We start from the raw sequence: 18,639 nt of genomic DNA on the forward strand, positions 1-18,639 counted from the left end.
GAAATGATTGAAAAAGGTTATAAAGGGTTATACTATTATACTGGTGTACTATCAACCCTGATAAATATTAAAAACAAACTGAATGCAGTGTTTTTAATAGCAGTTTCAGTATTTTTAAATCTGAAGCATTACTCATCTTAAGCAAGATAAAGGGTTAATGAACTAATTATCACTACCTGGTCAGAAATCCCTTTCTTTCTCTGATCTTCTAAAGTATCTGGATATATAACTTGATCTCTTAGCGTTCCAAGAGTCATATATGGTCTCTGAGATACAGTTAGAAACAAAAAGACATGTCAAATATTTCTAAACATAGTCAAAGTAGGAAGAAAGAGAACACTATTTTCAATTAAAGTACTTTGCCTCACCTGGGGAACATAGAACAACTTTCCTCTTACAGGTTTTGTTAAACGCCCACCAAACAAAGGCCACAACTGCAACAAGAAAAAGGTTTAAACTTGACCAAAAAAGTCCAATTGCAACAGTGCTTTGGATTCTCCCCCGTTTATTTTAAAAAGTTCCCTTACCTCACCAAGAACGCGAAAAAGTGAGCTCTTCCCACAGCCATTTGGCCCACAAATCAGTACATTTGCACCAGATCGAACCTAGAAACGCAAAGCCAACACATTAAAAGGGTAGTGAGTAAGTATTGTTGAAAGCTTCTACAAACAGTAAGACAAGCTGGTATCCTCGTAGGCTTGTACATAGTACTTTCTGACACTACAACGAGTAATTTCCACCAATAATTAACGTTTTTTTCCAACTAGTTTAGCACCAACTGCAGCTGGAAGAAAACACACTTGTAACAATAAAAACATTTTTTGGGAAGATAGCTTATTGCCCCCTTTTTTTTTTTTAAAGTAACACGATGATTAATTTTGTTCAGATTTAAGCATACTATATAAGTACCTCTCATTTTTGTTTGCACATTTTTTTATAAATCAAATTACCTCTGAAATTATCATCTTCACTTTAAAATTTTATATGAATATCATTTTCTATGATATTAAAAAACTTACCTCAAAGTTAAGGTCTTGAATCAAAACATCTCCATTAGGTGTCACCAACGGAACATGATCAAACCTATTTGTATTGCAACATTAAAAAAAAATAGAGCAGTTGCCTAAAAGCAGCTAATACTGCATGCTTACTCAGAGATTTAAGGAAGAGGGGAAGACTTCAGCAGTAGTTCATTCAGTACACTGTCCCAGTTTCCAACTATTAACAGCTAAGGAAGTTCTTGAACCAAAAGTGGTACCTTAGCATTTAACAAACATCTACAGATTTTTTTTTTTCCCTTCATATATTTGTTTTCTGAATCCTCCTAAGCCTTTGGTCTCCAAAACATCTTGTGGATATATACCTACATTTAAGGATGCACTTCATTTTAAACCTGCTAGTGAAAGTGTATTCCATTAGTTCTAGGATACACAATGAATGACTTCTCTGCTCACCTCCCCCTTGCCTTTTTTTTTTGTTTTTAAAATAAAATAATAAAAAAAAGCTCTATCATCTCCTTTCCCTGTTCCTCCCCCCTTTCCCCTCTATTCCACTATCTGCTTTCCACATCGACCAGACTGAGGCTATTTAATCTCTTAACTGGCTTTACTTTATGCCTTTAAGCAGTACTACTATGTCAATACTATGTTCCTCAGACTGCAAAGAACTGAGGAATTGATTGCTACTTGAGTACATCAATGAACTGTCCAAGCATACAGAAATACAAGCAAATATTTTGAAACTGAATACAGACTTGCCCCTGATTTTTACAGTTGAATTATATAATGGAATAAAATTTGTAACCAACATATTTCTAAGAAGAAACTTGATAAAGTGTTAACAGAATGGTCTGGGAAGTCATACTCCAAAGGACAGCAGGAAATGTTACCAAAAAGGCTAAGTCCAGACAGCATATTATGTCTTCTGCTAACATGAGAGGACAAGGATTGACTTACAGAATAGAAATGCTGAGTGGGAGTGAGGTGGAATTATTTGTAAATAAACTATAGTACAACAGGAATTGCATATTGTAATAACATGTATTAAAACTTCTATTAATAGCGGTAGAGGGAAAGACTTAAAAGCCAGACTACGTTAAAAATATTGAAGTTGCAGAAACTTTGTAAACATACTTGATAAGGTTATCAGTGTTGATAATTTCTCCAGATCCAGGTATCAAAGGCAAAGCTTCCTTTTTATCTGCATCTTAAATTAAGAAAAAAGTATTAGAGACTGGAACACTACAGAGAGATGCACATATTACATATTATGTCACATGTACCTTTTTCTTGTGATACCATAGTACGCTGATATTTGCCACTATTCAAGTCCTTCAGAACCTGCATTAATTCTGTAATTCGAGCTGTGAAACTAAAAAAAAACAACAAAACCCAAAAAACAAACTATAAGTAATTAATCGTTAGAAGTTTTAGAAATGCATAGAAGCTCTGAGTACTCTATTAAACTGACAAAATGACAAAGTTACTCAACCCAGCATAGAAAGAGAATGTTTACATTTTAGCATTGCACTGAGGTTGTCCAATATTCACAGTATTTACAAGAACCGTTTCCTGTAATAGCCAAATATTTGGTAACTTTTCTTCTTAAGATGTAAAAAAAAAAGTTTGGTAAATAATCAATACATAATTGACTTATAAGCATTTGACAATGTCTTTTCAATTAAACATTCAAACTGTATGCGGCTACTATTCAGATATGAAGTTACTAGTGGACATAATTAGCACGTCTTCAGATATGTTTTCAGCATAAAATGTTTTTAATTTCTAGATTTTTAGGGTGCTGCAATGAACAAAGCACACAAGCTCATTTTAATTGTACAGTCAGTTTCTTAAAATGAGATGAGAAACAGCAACAACATAACTTTAAGAAAGATTATTTTAAAAAACTACTATTAAGCTTACCCAGCCAATCTTGTCATTTCACGGCCTGCTAGGACTATTCTGCCCAAAGCTTGAGACATTCTCAGTAACATTCTTCCACTTTGGTAGTAATCCTAGAGTAGAAGAAAGTTTCCTTTTGTGGACTAACAAAATTTAAATCCAGGAAATTGTTTTAAATTCTGTTCTATTTACCTCCAAAAGTTCTGCATGAGTACTATTCTGATGACGAGGATCAGCCAGGTTCAAAAATGGACGACTAACAACCAGGTAGCCAACCACAGTGGCAAGGTCTGCAGTTTAAGAGCAAATATTAAGCTACACATTAATTGAAGCAATAAGAAAAAAAGAGAATTCTCATGTAAAGAGTTTAGCACTTTGTTATTTATAGCAAGCCATTAGCGCTGGACAAACACTTACATTTGGCAATGATAGTATCAATGAAACCCATAGAGAACCGGAACAGGATAAAATTATGCAAGTGTTCAACCTGGTAAGTTACAGAAGAAAAAAGGTCAAACTATATCAGTACCTGTTTTACTATCTTTTATTATTTTACAGACATTTGATTCCAAACATAGTTACTTTTCAGTAAGTCACCTCAACACGCCTGTAACTGTGACAAGCACTGCACAAGTGTCCCTGCTGGCAAAGACTTGCACTCTAGATCAAAACAACCTACACTTGAAACTAAGCAGTGAGAGAATAGTAATTGTGGTGGGTAAAAATGAGGTAAGTGGCAAGAGAAAGACCATTCTATCAGAAACTTGTGTTCTGTTTATAGCCTACTGATTTATTTTTAAATCTAATGACTGTAGCAGCATAAACACCAAGCCACTATAATTCAATTTATATTAATATATGTCAAGAATCACCATGATAAAATTAATTGAAGTTTTGCTTAAAATGTTTTAAAAGATAAAAGAAGTCTTACCAGTTTACGGAAGGTTTTGTGAATAGTCTGTTTTTCTCTCAAGTTTCCATTATAAAAAGCAATTTCTTCACTAAAAAAAAAAAAACAACAAACCCACAAAGAATGCAACTTCATTTTGTTAAAGACAGTCTTTGAAAAAGTCAGCCATAAAACACAGGAATATAGCTCTTTCAGTTACCTTATGAAATAAGAGTTAGTACTTTTTCACAACAGCAGAACATAAGCTTATTATACCCCAGCTACAGTTTGTCTTTTGAATTAAGAATATAATGCACATACAAATTATTTAATAATAATCTGCATAAAGACGCAAACACTTTGCTCACAACTGATAGCATCAGACTTTCAAAATATATTTTAACATACAACTTCCATTTACACCACAGTATTACTCTGTCACTTACATCTTGCCATCCAAGTAAATCTATACCTGTTTGTAATAAGCCGTGAGTTGACGTATCTGTACTCCCCTTCATATTTTTGTTCTATAATAGTCATCTTGCCAATTGGTCTCCTTAAACGTGTAAGGAAAAACCCCGAAATAATCAAGTATGCCATCATGCTAGCTGGACCCTGTGAATATCAAAAAAGAATAAAAGCTTGCCATCTAGATGGTCTCAAATTGCAAAATCTGTATCCAAAATGCCCAGAAAGCATGACTCCCTTGATTCTCACCTCCCATGTGTCTACGTTACCAATTCAATTATTCTTGCAATTCCCATCACGTTCCTTTCTTTTGTGTTGTAGATACTGCTTTACTGATTTTACTAATTCTCTGTCCCCAGATGCCCTTCCCATCCCAGCCTTCTACTCAAGTTTTTATCATCACCCAGTACGATCTCTGTGTTCTACTGTCCTAGCTTATTTCACCAATAATTTCCTGGTTCTTTCTCATTTCCTCTCCTTCATTTGTACCCCCTTCTTTTTCTCTATATTTGCTACATTGTCATAGCAGTCAATATTTCAATCCCGTTCCCTTCTTTGATCCATACATCTCCAACATATTTCCTGCTTCTCTCAAGCAGTCCTGGTAGGGATCTCTTATTCTTCTGGATCCTAAGCTTCAATAGACCAGGGCTCCCAAACAGCATGCTTAAATATTACTGAAGTGTGGTATGGCATAAAACGAAAGGCATAAACTGAATTTGCCATAAACTGCCTGTAATAACTAAGTATTACAGAGAGCAATGCAAAGACATTTGAGACTGAAAAAATTACCTAGGTTCAGCTAAACGTTATTGCAGTCTGTTTCGACAAAATCTACATTGTGTCCCAGAGCTACTTCTTGTCAAACCCTGAACATTTTGATAATGCATCATTTTACTAAGCTGAAGAATTATTCCTGAAATTATTCAGCTTATTGAGGGGGGAATATAATGGTCATACAGCTCAATGCAAGGAATGGCTCCCCTTTATAGAGGCTGCAAAGAAACAGAAAACTTATTTTCTCCCTTAAACGGAAGTCACGCAAGATATAAGCGGCCAGAAGGGTATTGTACTAAATGGGATTCCCAAGTAACTGCTTTCTTGTTTCTTCAAATTGTTGATTGAATGCCTGCAAATTCTATTTTTTATTTTGCTTGCCTCAAGATAGAGAGCAATAAAGCATACAAAACATTAAGTGTAAAAGCATATTTTCAGTATATCCCTTCAAATAATGGATGAATCTATAATTAATGTCTAGAGTTTTCCTCAGACTCCAAACAGGTACAAGGCTATAACCAAAGAAGGGAAAATTTGCTTATAACTCTAAAAAACCCACTCAATTTACCTGAGCTCCTATTGCACTTGTTAGCTTGAAGATATACAAAACTATATCCAAGAAGGGCTGTAAGAGAAGCATAGGAAAAAAGCATTAGAATACCAACATAAAACAAATATAAAATGGTCCAGAAACCACCAGCCACCCCAAGAACAGTTATAGCTCTGCGTTAAAAGCACAATACTGGTTAACCTATTATACAAACTAAAAGCTAAAACAAAAGGAATCTCAGCCACATGACATTTTCCTGAAAACATTCACTCAAGAACTGAATGTAAAAGCATCATGATCTTCAGATAAAGTACATACCGTATAGAAAAGTACTTCACTATTTTAGGTCTGTAATAACACTCTGTTCACTAAGTAAAGTTGGACTAGACCCCATGATTACTTAACTGAAGTAATTGTGAGAAATACCAAGCAGAAGGATAATGCCATATAGTTGGCTATCTACCTGACAGAAGCAATATTCCAATTTGCAAGCATCCTGTTCCATACACTCTCTCTCAAAGCTAGAGCAGCTGAACTACAGGTTTTGTAGCCAGGAGTTTTTGAACACATCAACTTGTATTTTGCTTTATACTTCTGCTTGTAGGAACAACATAGCATCAAAAAAAAAATTTAGTCTAAAAATTTCAACAGTATTCTACTTCATTACCTAAAACCCCTAAAATTTACACCAGAAACAGAGGAAAATGCTTATTCAACCACACCTCCCTACCCAAAATAATATTCATAACTAAAAGCTAGCCATTGGTTTTCTTCTGAAACCTAACTAGCTGAGAAAGCGTACTCATCACTGTTCAACTGCAAAAGAATGCAGTAAGTTCTTTAAAAGAAAATTTAATACAAATTATAACAACCCACAACAGTGCTTTAGCAGAGGTCATGGAAACCACAGAGAGTAGGAAACAATATAATAACATAAACAATTTTTCTTAGCACCATACTCCAAGCAATACACATATAAAAGCAAGCAATTATTTTGAGCTCTGACATCACATCCTAAACATCCATAGCTATTACTCAAAGTTCCCTCTGAAAAGACTTACCTTGCTAAGGTTCGAGTACAGGTCCACTACACTGTTACAGAATTTTTCCACATCCTGTGTAAGGAGTTGATCTGGATTAGCTATTCTGTTGTCCAGATTTCCCATTTTGTAATACGTATAAGCTCTGAAACAAAACAATAGCTAAGTGGCAGAAAAAAATTCATTACCTGGTATCTCAAATAATTGTAACCCCTCTGATTCCTACAATTGAGATGGAAAGTAGTGCAAAAATTAAATGACTGTATGGAGTCAACATAGCTTGTGCTTCTGCCTGACCAGATCCACATTAAATCCTGCAGAACTGTTTAGGCTCCAGGATGTCTTAGCTGAAGCTCAGGCCCATGCTGCTCTATGCACTGCTGCCGCACTTAGAATTAGAAAACCCTCACAAACACTGCATCAGCACACCTGACAACCAAAATTCAGTGCAGAAGGACATAAGCAGCTACTCAGGTTCATGCATCCAATTCAGTCTGCAGGATTATTAGCAGTATATGAAAGCAACTGAAGTACTTTGGAAGCTGACCCAGTAATGGAAGCAGTACAGTGCATTATTTTTTTTTTTCCCCCCAATTGAGCCAACTTTGCTGTCTTTGTATCTGTGCCATATACAACCTGGATAAGCCACTTATCCTTAACTGCAAGTTAATTGCAACCAAAAGCCTTTTCTAAACAGCATACCTAACCTATTAAGCACCTTGCTACCTTCTTACTATGTTCTTAAAATGATTTGGGTTGATTTTAATCAATTTAGTTTTTAAAACCTTTAGACATTAACAAGGTGTTACTTACTTAAGATATTCCTCATAGAGGTATCTGGTAAGTCTTACTCGGAAGCAAAGTTTCAATTCATTTAGACCATACTTCAGGAAGTTATTCACTAAAGAGATCTAAAATAAGAGACAGTATTTCAACATTTAGCTAACAAGATTTAATATACTTAGATCAGTTTGCAGCATAAACTGTGCAAACACTTTAGAACAGGTGAATTTTCCCCTTGAAGTCAATAATACCATTAACACACCTAAGACCAACCATATAGCATCTGCAGGACCACTGACTAGGTTTTTGTCTACATTTTTGAACACTCCAGTTCCCAGCGGATCTCACCACATCAAAAGATTTCATATAAAACTATGCTCACATAGCATATCTTCAGCTCTTCTGATAAGCTCTAGAAAAGAGCCACCATTTTATAACCACTACCTTAAATTTATCAATTCACTTTTAAATCTATTGTAAACCAGGTACATTATCTATTAGGTAGTAACAATTATTTCTATCTAGTGCAGGTCAGAGATGTTGACAAGCTGAAGGAAAGTTAAAGGGTAGAAAAAAGCATAACAAATCTCAGAAGAAGCTGTAAGAAATATAAAAATTAAAGACTAAAAAGAAATCTTCATCTTCAATGGTGTCAAAAGAATTCCAAACCTACAATATTGAAACATCACCCGATCCATATGACGTTATTATACAGTACTACAGATGGCACGTTAAGCTATCCGTCAAAATTGCCATCAACAAAACCAACTTGCAAACCTAAACATATCTGTCAGAAAAATAGTTGCAATCAATAAGGAAACATGCTGATAAAGTCTCCCACATTTTGGAGCCAGAAAATTATATGTGTCTTAATACAGACTTGCATGTAAACCAACTAATTTCCATAGGTTTTAAGACACTCATTTGAGATCTTTTGCTCAAATTCTTAATTTACATTTAAAATATATTCTACTAAAAGGCTGGCACAAGAAAAGCACTTACAGCAGGCATTGCGGCGATGAAGTTGAACAAGTATTTCTTGAAATCTTTTCTGCTGCGGCCAATGATAGCACTGTAAATGACCATCAGCTAAGAGTTAGTTACAAGAGAAACAAGAAAGTATAAACTAGCATGTCTTAAGCGGATAAATTCTCAGTGGACCACACAGAGGGAAAAAAAAAAATCGTGGAAATCTGTAGTATCAGCTGTAGGACCAAGTATGACAGACTTAACTTACTAACTCTGTAAGTTAAGTAGTAAGTGACAGACTAAGCAGTTATCTCCCTTCTGCTCCTGCAGTAACTGCCTGCATTAAGGGCTCAGAAATTCATGGTCACAGAATACCAGTTCCTTTCCTTCTTTGCTTTCACAGATTCTCACAGGAGAGAAACAAAGCAGTCCTTCCATTCTACGAAGCACTAAAAGTCTCTCCTGAAATACAATATCATTTTGAATTCACACTTCAAGACAAATTCTGACTTGCTTCAATTAGCAACAAGAGCAACAAGACTAATCAGAGGACTAGAAAACACTTTCTAAAACAATAAGACTGAAAGCATTGTGTTTATCAATCTAAAGAGCAAACAGCTCAGTAGGAAGAAGTAACAGTCCTAATATCCAAGCAACATGTTTGAGTCAATGACATGGAACCACTATGCCACTATTCTGAAGTGCCCTCTCAGACGTTCAGATCAACGTAAGATTTAGAGTCTTCAACATACAAAATGTGACCAAAAGAACTGAAAATCATTTAATAAGTAAACTTTGGTTAAAAAAATAAAATTGTGTCCAACAGCAGAAAAACAGTTGATAAAAAAATAATTTCTTTTAAAAAAAAAAATACGGATCCCCCCCAAATTGCAACTATACCAGTTTTTCAACTGTTTTATATAAATAAGCAAGCTTTAAAATGTCTGAATATGTGTTCTGACAGACTACTTTCCTTGTTAAACACAAGAAAGAATGTTTAAAGATAACAAGTTTATAGATACCTTTCAATGACTGTTCCATTTTGAATCATCCAAATATCACAATATGTGCGGACTACCAGCATCACAGCAATAAGCAGCAAATAACCTGTCTAGTACAAAACCAGAAGTGTAACAGTTAAACAATGGATGAAATTCACCACTTCTTTCTAGTAAGTGGTCTAACCATATCTAGCAGAAAAGTATTACCCTGCTGCCCCCAGCTAATGTAATATTTGCTCACTTTGCAGGAAACACATTAGCATACAATATTGTTAATAAAATACTGATTACATTTTCATGAGAAATTTTGTCTTTTTAAAAGCTGTATTTGGTTGATACATATACTGGACACATCCTATAAGATGGAGGATTGCAGGGATAAAGAAGTTACTGCTATTCTGAGACACCTTTCTGCCATAAGCATAGGGTCATATAGGTTGCAAGGGACCTCTGAAGGTCACCTACTCCAACTCCCCACTCAAAACAGGGCCATCAGTAACCAGTCAGACCTTGTACCATTGACCAAAAACCTTTAAGCCAGTTTTAAGCCAGCCCAGCCAGTTTTCCATCCACCTCATTGTCCACTCATCCAGCCAATTTAGTTTGGCTATCAGGGTACTAGGGGAGACCTTAGTCTCAAGGCCTCACTGAAATCAAAGTATTCAGCATCCTCTGTTCTTCCCTTATCCACACAGCCAGTCATTTCATCACTGAAAGCAATCAAGTTAGTAAGGCATGATCTGCCATTCGTAAATCCAGGCTGGCCATTTGCAATCACCTTTTTGTCCTTCATGTGGCTGGAGTTAGCTTCCAGGAGGATTTGCTCACAGCCTTACTGGGAATAGTGAGGCTGACCAGCCTGTAGCTTCCAGTATACTTGTTTTCGAAGATCGGAGTGATGTTTGGTTTTTTGGGGGATTATTAGTAACCTCTTCTGATGGCCATAACCTTTTGAAGTTGATGGAGGCCGGCTCTGTCAGCACTCTCAGAGGCATTCCCATCCATGCTTCTACCTTCCATATACTTCCTTTTTGTGAATGAGCCGTCAAAGGTCCCTGTTCATCCAGGTTAGCTGGCTGCCATGCTTGCTCTACGTTCTGCACATTGGAATTCATTGCTCTTGTGCCTGATGTATGTTGAAGTTCTAACATATTACAGTTCATCACTTAAGTTCTGAGCTCAACTAATGCACTTTTAAAAAAAACTTAAGTGTTCTGGAAAGCATGAGAAAGATGCTGAGGCAAACAATGTTATCTTGCTAAATTCTAGTCTGCCTAGCTTTCCTGAAATGATGCTAACAGACTTTTTGACAAATTCACTTTCTAATAAGAGTTGGCCTAGATATAAGTTACAGAAGCAAAATTATGGATGAACAGCATGCTATTTAAAGATAGGAAGCATTTGCACAGAGAAGCGTACTACCTTGCATCAAATCAAGCAAAACCCAGATGCCCTTTTAAAAAGATATGCTACAGACAGTAGTTATTAGCTGACAGTAAATGGCTTGTCTTGTAATTGAAACCAGAATGCAACTTTTTAGTGATTTAACAACTGAACGTACATGTAGATTTTTATATTAATATGTTGCTACTTTAAAACATGTAGTACTATTTAGTCCTATTCAAGTAAAGTATATGCTTTTGTTTAAATTCTGGTGTAATTATGAAAGAAAACTTGACTCCAAAAATGCTCATTTTTATTTGTTACTGCAGGCAATGCTTACCTCTTTACAAAGTGTTCTAGGGACCATTATTTTCAGGATTCGACATATTCTTGCAATAAACACTCTGTCCACCATTGCTCGCTCCTTCTTTCCCTCTTTCTGCTGCACATAGAACAAGCAAAACAAGAAAAGTGATATTTTTTTGGCAATGTATTATTTAAACGTTGATTTGATATTCTCCCTATCCAAGTTATTTACAGCTACCTTCCTTCTGCAGCATTTGCAATATTTCCCTCCAAATTAAGACTTGCTCACACAAGTTAAATGGAAATGTAAGAATCGGGAGTGTATGCCCTCACAGCTAACAGAAATCCTAAGTAAGAGAACTAAGCTATCAAACCAAATTGCAATAGGAAGTAGCTGCCATGATACAAAATATTATTTATTTCAAATCTATGTTAAAAGTGACACACAAACAATGCAGACCACAGCATTAAAACATCCAATTACAAGTTATAATGCAATCTGCCATCTCTTAACATTGCTTGTCTCTAGAAGACACCATCAGCCAGTATTTTTAAAGATGCCTTCCCTCACTTGTCTAGACCATCAATGGTTTACACTCCTTGACTGCACAGCCCAAACTTGTTTCAAGCGAAGCCAGAATTTGTTATTCCTTTACTTCTAAAAAACAGTGCAACACAATCCTAGTGAGCTAAATCTACCAGACTTAAAAACCCTTCTATACCAAAACACCTTTTATTTGGGTCAGTTGCATTTGGTTACTCCATATAACCCTATCTTCGGTCCTGACTAACCTGAATACTTTTTAACAAGCTAATGGTCCAGGTATCTTTTCTTTCTTTCCTTTGTTTTCTTTCTTTCCTTTCACAGTTGTGACACTAGGATTCAGTCCTGAAAACAGACTAAAAGGGCATACATGTGTGCTTAAAACAAGTCCTGTCTAATCAACCTAATCCTGCTATCTTTGCTAGCCAAGACTCATGTGAAGCAAAAGTTATCAATGCCTATAGTAATACTACAACATACTCAGACAGGAAACCTGAAAGAAAAAACTAGGCAGACAGGATAGGGAAGACAAAGAAAGTAGCCTGTGATTCACCATTAATCAGCTCAGACAATCCTGTCAAGCACTCTATTTTTTTTATTTCCAAGGATGATTAAGCCACAGAAACTTGCACAAAGAGCCTAACTTAATCTCTTCACTTACTGTTTGCAATGTGATGGGCAACACAATTGCAAGCTCTGAGCCCCAGCAAACACAAATTTACTCCGAATGCTCTGTGAATAAGCCTACACCTGTTTTTCATGGGATGAAGTCAACTATAGTTCTGCCCTTTTCAAAGAACTATGTGAACGCAAATGACGGATAAAAATTCTAGCTATATGGTAGGTGATAAAAATATTTTAATTAAAAAGTATTTACACAAAAATCCAAGCGATCCCAACAACTAAAGACTACTGTCCAGGCCTAATGAAGCATGACCCTACACGTTATTGCTTTTCTGTAATAGAAATGACAAACACAACGTCTGATGTGCAAAATTTCTGGGAGTACCTAACTAAACGTATTTGATGTCTGAGCTGAACCTGTTCTTCCTCTCTATTCATCTCTTCCCCATTTCCACTTCTGTGTTGCACTTACATTAATTCCAATATCTTCTTTCCCAAACGTTTTTTTCCTTAGACTGTTAACTCCTCATTCAGTATAATTATATCCAAGATGGATAGGAATAAGAGAAAGCTAGTTAAGACTTTTACAAATAGGTATAGCTATGAGAAATACAAGTGTTTATGACAGATAGCTTATAGCCAGACCTTGACTGCACGAACATGATGCTTACATACACTTTTATATTTATCCAGTGCAAGCCTTTTTTTTAAGTTTTCAGCAAAGATGGAAGTACATGGAATAGTCATCTCTTCATACCATCATATGACCCAATATTTCTAATCACGGGCTCTGCCCTTTGGGCTAATGGTCATATTTTATTTGAACATGAAACAAAAAACTTGACTTAAAGGGATATAATATATCCTTTTCAAATAAATGAATTAACAGACACACAAAAGACCAGGGAAATGCCAAACCTCCTACCAGAAGTTTGAAGTACTATTTGGAAATTGTCAGACTCTACATCTTGTTCCATACTTTCTTCTTTTAAATAAAATCCAAATACAAGTCATACCAAATCTACAGGCAGCTGTTTGTTGCTATGCATACAGCCAAACTTACAACACTAGTCCTTAAACACTCATAAGGCACAGAGATGAAAAAGCACATGGTACACATCAAGCACATATCATTATGCAGTCAAACTTCAACCACATGTGATTAACCTGATTCTTCCATTTGTTTCACCAATGCAAGTCTGAAAGTATCGTTCACACCACAGCCATCATTCTGTCCAAAATAAAACTACAATTATGTGACTTAAAGTTAAAAAAAAACCCAAAACCAAAACCAAACAGTATTATTTAAAATTATTAAAAATATATTACATGAAGAAAGAATTACCTCATTGTTCTGCAATGGTTGTTTTCCACTTCTTTTACTGTAGAGGGAAAAAATAAAATATCTTACTTGTTATTAACACACTTTTCTTTGTCTTGATCTCTACACAGAAGAGACAAAAAGGAAAGCTTGGGATTATATCCCTGTCTCTTTCTTTCAAAGCAGTACAATGTCTTCACAGCAGGGCTACCTTTTATGTCAAACTTGTGTGCTGTTTTTATACTATTTCAATGAAACCTTACTCCTTCCAGCATTCAGTTTCATGTAAGAAAACGAAGCCTCCCTCTTTCATCTCTGAGTTTTGCTTTATCTTGGCTTCTGTATCACAAACTCCTAGTGTTTTTATGTTTCTCACATATACTTTGCAAGCATGGCTACATGGTTCCACTGACCACAAATGAAAACTACATGAACGCAGATTCAGCAATCCAAGCAACCCAACTTTGATGTTTCACACCATCTACATAAGCCAAACAGATTTGTTTTGCATTATAGTTGACTTTCAAATAACACATTTTACTATATATAAAGATTATTTGTTCATAAACATGCGCTGCAGGGGAAAAAAGTCAGATCCTGTGAAACCAAGTTCCTGCAATGGTGTGCATTGGAAGGGGAGCTAGTTTTTATTCTGTTCTTTTTCCTTCCCCTGCATTTTACAGAACAGTTAGAGGAAAAATATTTATCAACTAGTGCTGAACAAACATTCAAAAGTACAATGCTGTTGTTCTTCCTCTCCTTTTAAGAAAGGCAAGCTGACATATAAGACAGTTATAGTTTGTCTGTCTTCCTTTCTGAACATTCAAGTATCAGATAAGCACATGAAGCTGTTGGGAGAGCTTATGCATTCATACAGTTTAAAAGTGACAGCTAACCATACTAAATTGTAACCTACCATTTCTCAACCATCATACTAAAACATTGAGAGCAGGCTGACTTAAAAGTACAATATTCATACACTTTCAAGACAGCACCTAGGAAATTACAGGGAAGCAGAAACTATGAAAGGCACTGCTCCGTCTGCTTACAACATCAAAACAACTGCAGACTGCCACACAACCAGTTATCCTGCAACTTTATCAACAGCATCATTTCACACTTGTGCTTTAAAGCTCTGCGAAGAACATACCTAGGATGAAAGCATGCCTATTTTAATTTATGATGATTAGAAAGATCTATGAATGTCACTGACCAATGAAGAGAAATAACTCTATTATTATGGAAGGAAGAGGCAAGGTAACAGTATATGAGAAAAGAAGGGAAGGAGAAGACCATGAATGAGAAGGGAGAGATGCCAGTTTAACAAGAACTTAATTAAAGGTAAGCCTGAGAGAAGATAAAAATCTTGTAAGACTACTTGTGCAAAAGACAGAACAAAGAACAGGAAGGGCAGCAGAGCGCAGATTGGGGGAGAAAACTTAAAAGTTCAGAAGAGGTACAACACTTAATCAGGCCATGATGGAAGTATGTCTGCGGAAATGGTAACAGTGTGCAAAGTCTAAGAAACAATCTAGTTAGAGACTATATCCTGGTGATGTAGGAGCAATGTATTGCTGGTACAAGAAACTTCTCAATACATTTGTAATTTTTCAAAGTACAAAAGATTGACCTATTTTTTTAAAAAGTGTCCTTAAGTATGGATCAGTCCAGTCACACCTGGTTTAGGACTAGGAGAAAAGTAGTATTCTTAGGTGTGAATAAGTAGTTATCAAACTATGTGGGTATTTCCCTAGATGATTCATGACTTGCCGTAATGCAAAATGAAAGTATGCTGCTGTTCCAGATATGCTATAATAACTCCTAGCTTTCTGCTTCAAGGCCTGTCAATGTTTGAAGTCACAACACTCCTAATACACAACTATTTCAGCTTTAAAAGGATCAGAAGTGAATACATTAAAATAGTAATATATTAAGAGGCCCAGAATTATTCTGGCAGTTGAATACCTTTGATGTATTTATTGATACATTTTTTCCTACAGTAGCTGTTGAGAGAAATTCAGCAGCTGAAACTACTGAACTGAGCTGAAACTGATTATCCATTAATGAGAAAGAACTGTTCAGAAATAGTGATCTTATAATTAACTGTGAACTCACACTTAATTAGAATTTATATTTGTAAACTTTAAGATAAAAATTAAGTATTTGTAAATTCAAAGCCTAATGAAAAAAGAGCTTTAACATTGTTTTGTTCTCTTTTTCAAAAAAATTCATGCAAGCTCAAAAAAAGACTAATACTTCAATAAGAAAGGAAACAATCTTATATATGAAGCATGGATTATCTAGAAGCAGAAAAATAAATGTGGCCACATAGCTCCAAAAACATTGCTCTTGCTATTAAAAATAATAATAACCCATAACCATTTTACTTGCAACAAAAGACTGTGCCATAGTTTTGCCTGGAATAAAACTTCTACAGGCTGATTACTGCAGAACTTTTCCTTCTCAAGAGTCTCATTTTTTCAGTCCGATACCTACTGGCATACTCCAGACTCCATTATACTACTGTAGAACTTTTTTGTGAGAATTGTGGTTGCATTCTCATTGAATTTGTAGACTAAATAACACCCTCAATTAGTCAGCAAGAATACAACAAGACTATCTGGTTACAGCAGAGAGCTCTAATATTTGGAATAGATTCAAGCTCTCTATTATTCCAGACCTCCCATTTACTTAATGCTGGAGCATCACAAGCCTTATTGGTGAAGGAAGGTAAGTGCTACATGCTGTCCAAATTCTCGACTGCAAATAACTCCTCTGGTATAGGGGCCATCGTTGAGCAGCACAGTGTAAGGACTGCTTGGAACAGAAACATAAGGCTGCCTTTTACTGCAATGTGAACTTTAGCGATTGCCCTATCCACACATATCGCTCTCCAGTTTGAGTTAAACTGTGCTTTTTATTATCATAGGAGTGCCTTGAAGCTCAAGCGCTACTGATGCTTGACTTGGTAATGTGGTAGGGTAACAGCTATGATACAGCTCAGGTTAGTACAATTCATCACATGCTTATTCAATCAATATTACTACAACTCAGGCAGCTACAATCAAATTGCAGAAGAACTCTACTTTTGATCTTTAGCATAGTTACTTTCACTTCACCATAAGGTACTCACAATGAAACCCTTCCCTGAGTGCACGTATTGAGGCTGAAGCTGGACCGGCTGGGACAATGAAAGATCCCAAAGTAAAAACAACTTCCAGACAGTTTGAATGGGAGTAGCACCGGATTCAGCAGTGATGTGAAACGCGTCCCATAGGGAACACATTTCTGTTCCTCTCTACCTCGAAGTCAGAACTGTGTAGCAACTGTTCACCATTCATTTCTCCCCTTTTCCTTCTATATCAGGGAGCCCTGAGATTTTTCTCCTGCCCTTCCCTGGATTTGGATTGCTTTTTTACTTCCAGCCATCAGTTCCCCTGAGGCATTAGATTTTATCAAAAAGAATTCAATAGTTACGTTACAGATACTAAGAGAATACAGGACCTTGCTTTAGGTACGGTCCACCAAAAAAAGGTACGGTGACAAAATAAGACTACAAGAACAAGTATTCAAAAGACCACTTCACAGCAAGAAAAAAAGTATGGCATACACCATAAAACAATATCATTCAGGAAAGTAAATTATTACATTTTTGAACTTAGGAATGCCTAACTGCAGCTTAAAAATAATAATGTGATTTTAAACTGAACCATGACAGTTTACATATGGAGAGAATATTTTGAAAGCATGAGTCAAGCACAAATTATATAGTAACATTTACTCAAAACTACACAAAAACTTTTATATTGAACTGCTCTATTTTATTTCTCTGAAATAATAAAACTTGTAGAAATACAAAAGCTAGCTTTCTTCCAAGCTCTTACTGTGCCAACAGAATACAGAGTTGTGTAGCAGAATTACTTAACTTACTATAATTCATCTCCAACGTCTGCTTGCTTTTCAGTTTTTCCACATGGAAGATGCTTGACTGAAACTAAGTTTACTGCCAGGGAGTTATGAAAAAAGACCTGCCAATACAGTAATGAAATAACAGACTTCATTAAGTAGTAAGTAGATGATGGGCAGACTCTGACTTTTGAGCTTCCTTCATGCCCTCGCACACAAGAAGGGGTGGTGATAGTGAGGTTTTTGAAAAGGGTTACCCAGACAATATATAGAAAAAAGATAAGAAAAATTATGGTACTAAAATATTTCTAACACTGAGCCAAATCTATTGATTTGGATAGGAATAGTTTTGGATAAGGATATGAACACAGAATATTCCAAGATGAAACAACACTTAAAAAAGTGTTTCTGCATAGTTTCTTTAAAATTTCTATGGAAGCATTAAAAATCTTAATTATACACATCTCTCTGCCTGTATTCAGCAGGTACTACTACTACACTAGTGAAGTCTTTCTCCAAACTGCCACAGTCTCAGGCTTAAATTTTAAAGCAATCAATAAGTCAAATTCTGCTTTCAAAGGCAGAACTCATCCATAGATCACCATGGTTGATGCAGCAACCCCTCTGCAGCAATGCAGATCACAAAGCCAAGAACAAATCATGTAGAATAAGACACAAAGTACTTTTGATTCAGATGATCTATCTACGGAATAAGCTTCCAGAATACCTAGATTAAGTAATTCTGTAAAAATCTTCCCCTATACTGGGGATGGAGAGAAAAGGAGCTTCTATAAAGACTTAGTTCTATTAAAATAATAATTAAAAAACCCACAACTTTCATCTGCTTCACGTGACCATCTATGGCAACAAGATATAAAGATCAGCCTGAGTTTAATCTATATAAATTTTCATGGTATTTCCTCTGACTGCTACCTTCATGCTAAACAAACCAAAGCATTCTTTCAAAATGATCCTCTATGCTCATCATGTTTAAAGTCAGACTCAAATCAAACTAACACTTCAGTGACTACAACAGGCGTACATGAAAAGCCACTTTTAACTACAGCAATGTCTTAGACACTCCTTATCAAGGTTACCATTTATGATAGGGAGTACTATGATCAGTTTTGGACCCCCAGTACAAAAAAAAAAATATTTATAAACTTGAGCAGGTTCAG

General features: G+C 35.7%; 1 protein-coding gene across 4 annotated transcripts in view; it reads right to left on the reverse strand.

Annotated features, from left to right (window-relative positions):
• The window catches only part of ABCD3 (ATP binding cassette subfamily D member 3), a 31,747-nt gene that overhangs the window by 3,762 nt on the left and 9,346 nt on the right, over positions 1-18,639 (reverse strand). Inside the window, exons 1-19 of one of the 4 annotated variants that reach the window (XM_050901296.1) lie at positions 17,486-17,541; positions 13,580-13,616; positions 11,101-11,202; positions 9,399-9,487; positions 8,410-8,479; positions 7,438-7,535; positions 6,646-6,769; positions 5,603-5,659; positions 4,262-4,404; positions 3,832-3,901; positions 3,318-3,387; positions 3,093-3,190; positions 2,922-3,013; positions 2,282-2,370; positions 2,133-2,205; positions 1,020-1,083; positions 528-605; positions 369-434; positions 177-266 (exon numbers count right to left, since the gene is read on the reverse strand). In XM_050901296.1, the coding sequence (XP_050757253.1) occupies positions 177-266; positions 369-434; positions 528-605; positions 1,020-1,083; positions 2,133-2,205; positions 2,282-2,370; positions 2,922-3,013; positions 3,093-3,190; positions 3,318-3,387; positions 3,832-3,901; positions 4,262-4,404; positions 5,603-5,659; positions 6,646-6,769; positions 7,438-7,535; positions 8,410-8,479; positions 9,399-9,487; positions 11,101-11,175 (1,446 nt within the window). In that variant the 5' untranslated portion in view covers positions 11,176-11,202; positions 13,580-13,616; positions 17,486-17,541. Of the gene's footprint in view, positions 1-176; positions 267-368; positions 435-527; positions 606-1,019; positions 1,084-2,132; positions 2,206-2,275; positions 2,371-2,921; positions 3,014-3,092; positions 3,191-3,317; positions 3,388-3,831; positions 3,902-4,261; positions 4,405-5,602; positions 5,660-6,645; positions 6,770-7,437; positions 7,536-8,409; positions 8,480-9,398; positions 9,488-11,100; positions 11,203-13,579; positions 13,617-17,485; positions 17,542-18,639 lie in introns of those variants that run through there. The other 3 variants (XM_050901293.1, XM_050901295.1, XM_050901292.1) reach the window with 3 other exon arrangements.

The sequence above is a fragment of the Gymnogyps californianus genome, chromosome 8 (assembly GCF_018139145.2).
Source record: "Gymnogyps californianus isolate 813 chromosome 8, ASM1813914v2, whole genome shotgun sequence".
Taxonomy (NCBI): Eukaryota; Metazoa; Chordata; class Aves; order Accipitriformes; family Cathartidae; genus Gymnogyps; species Gymnogyps californianus.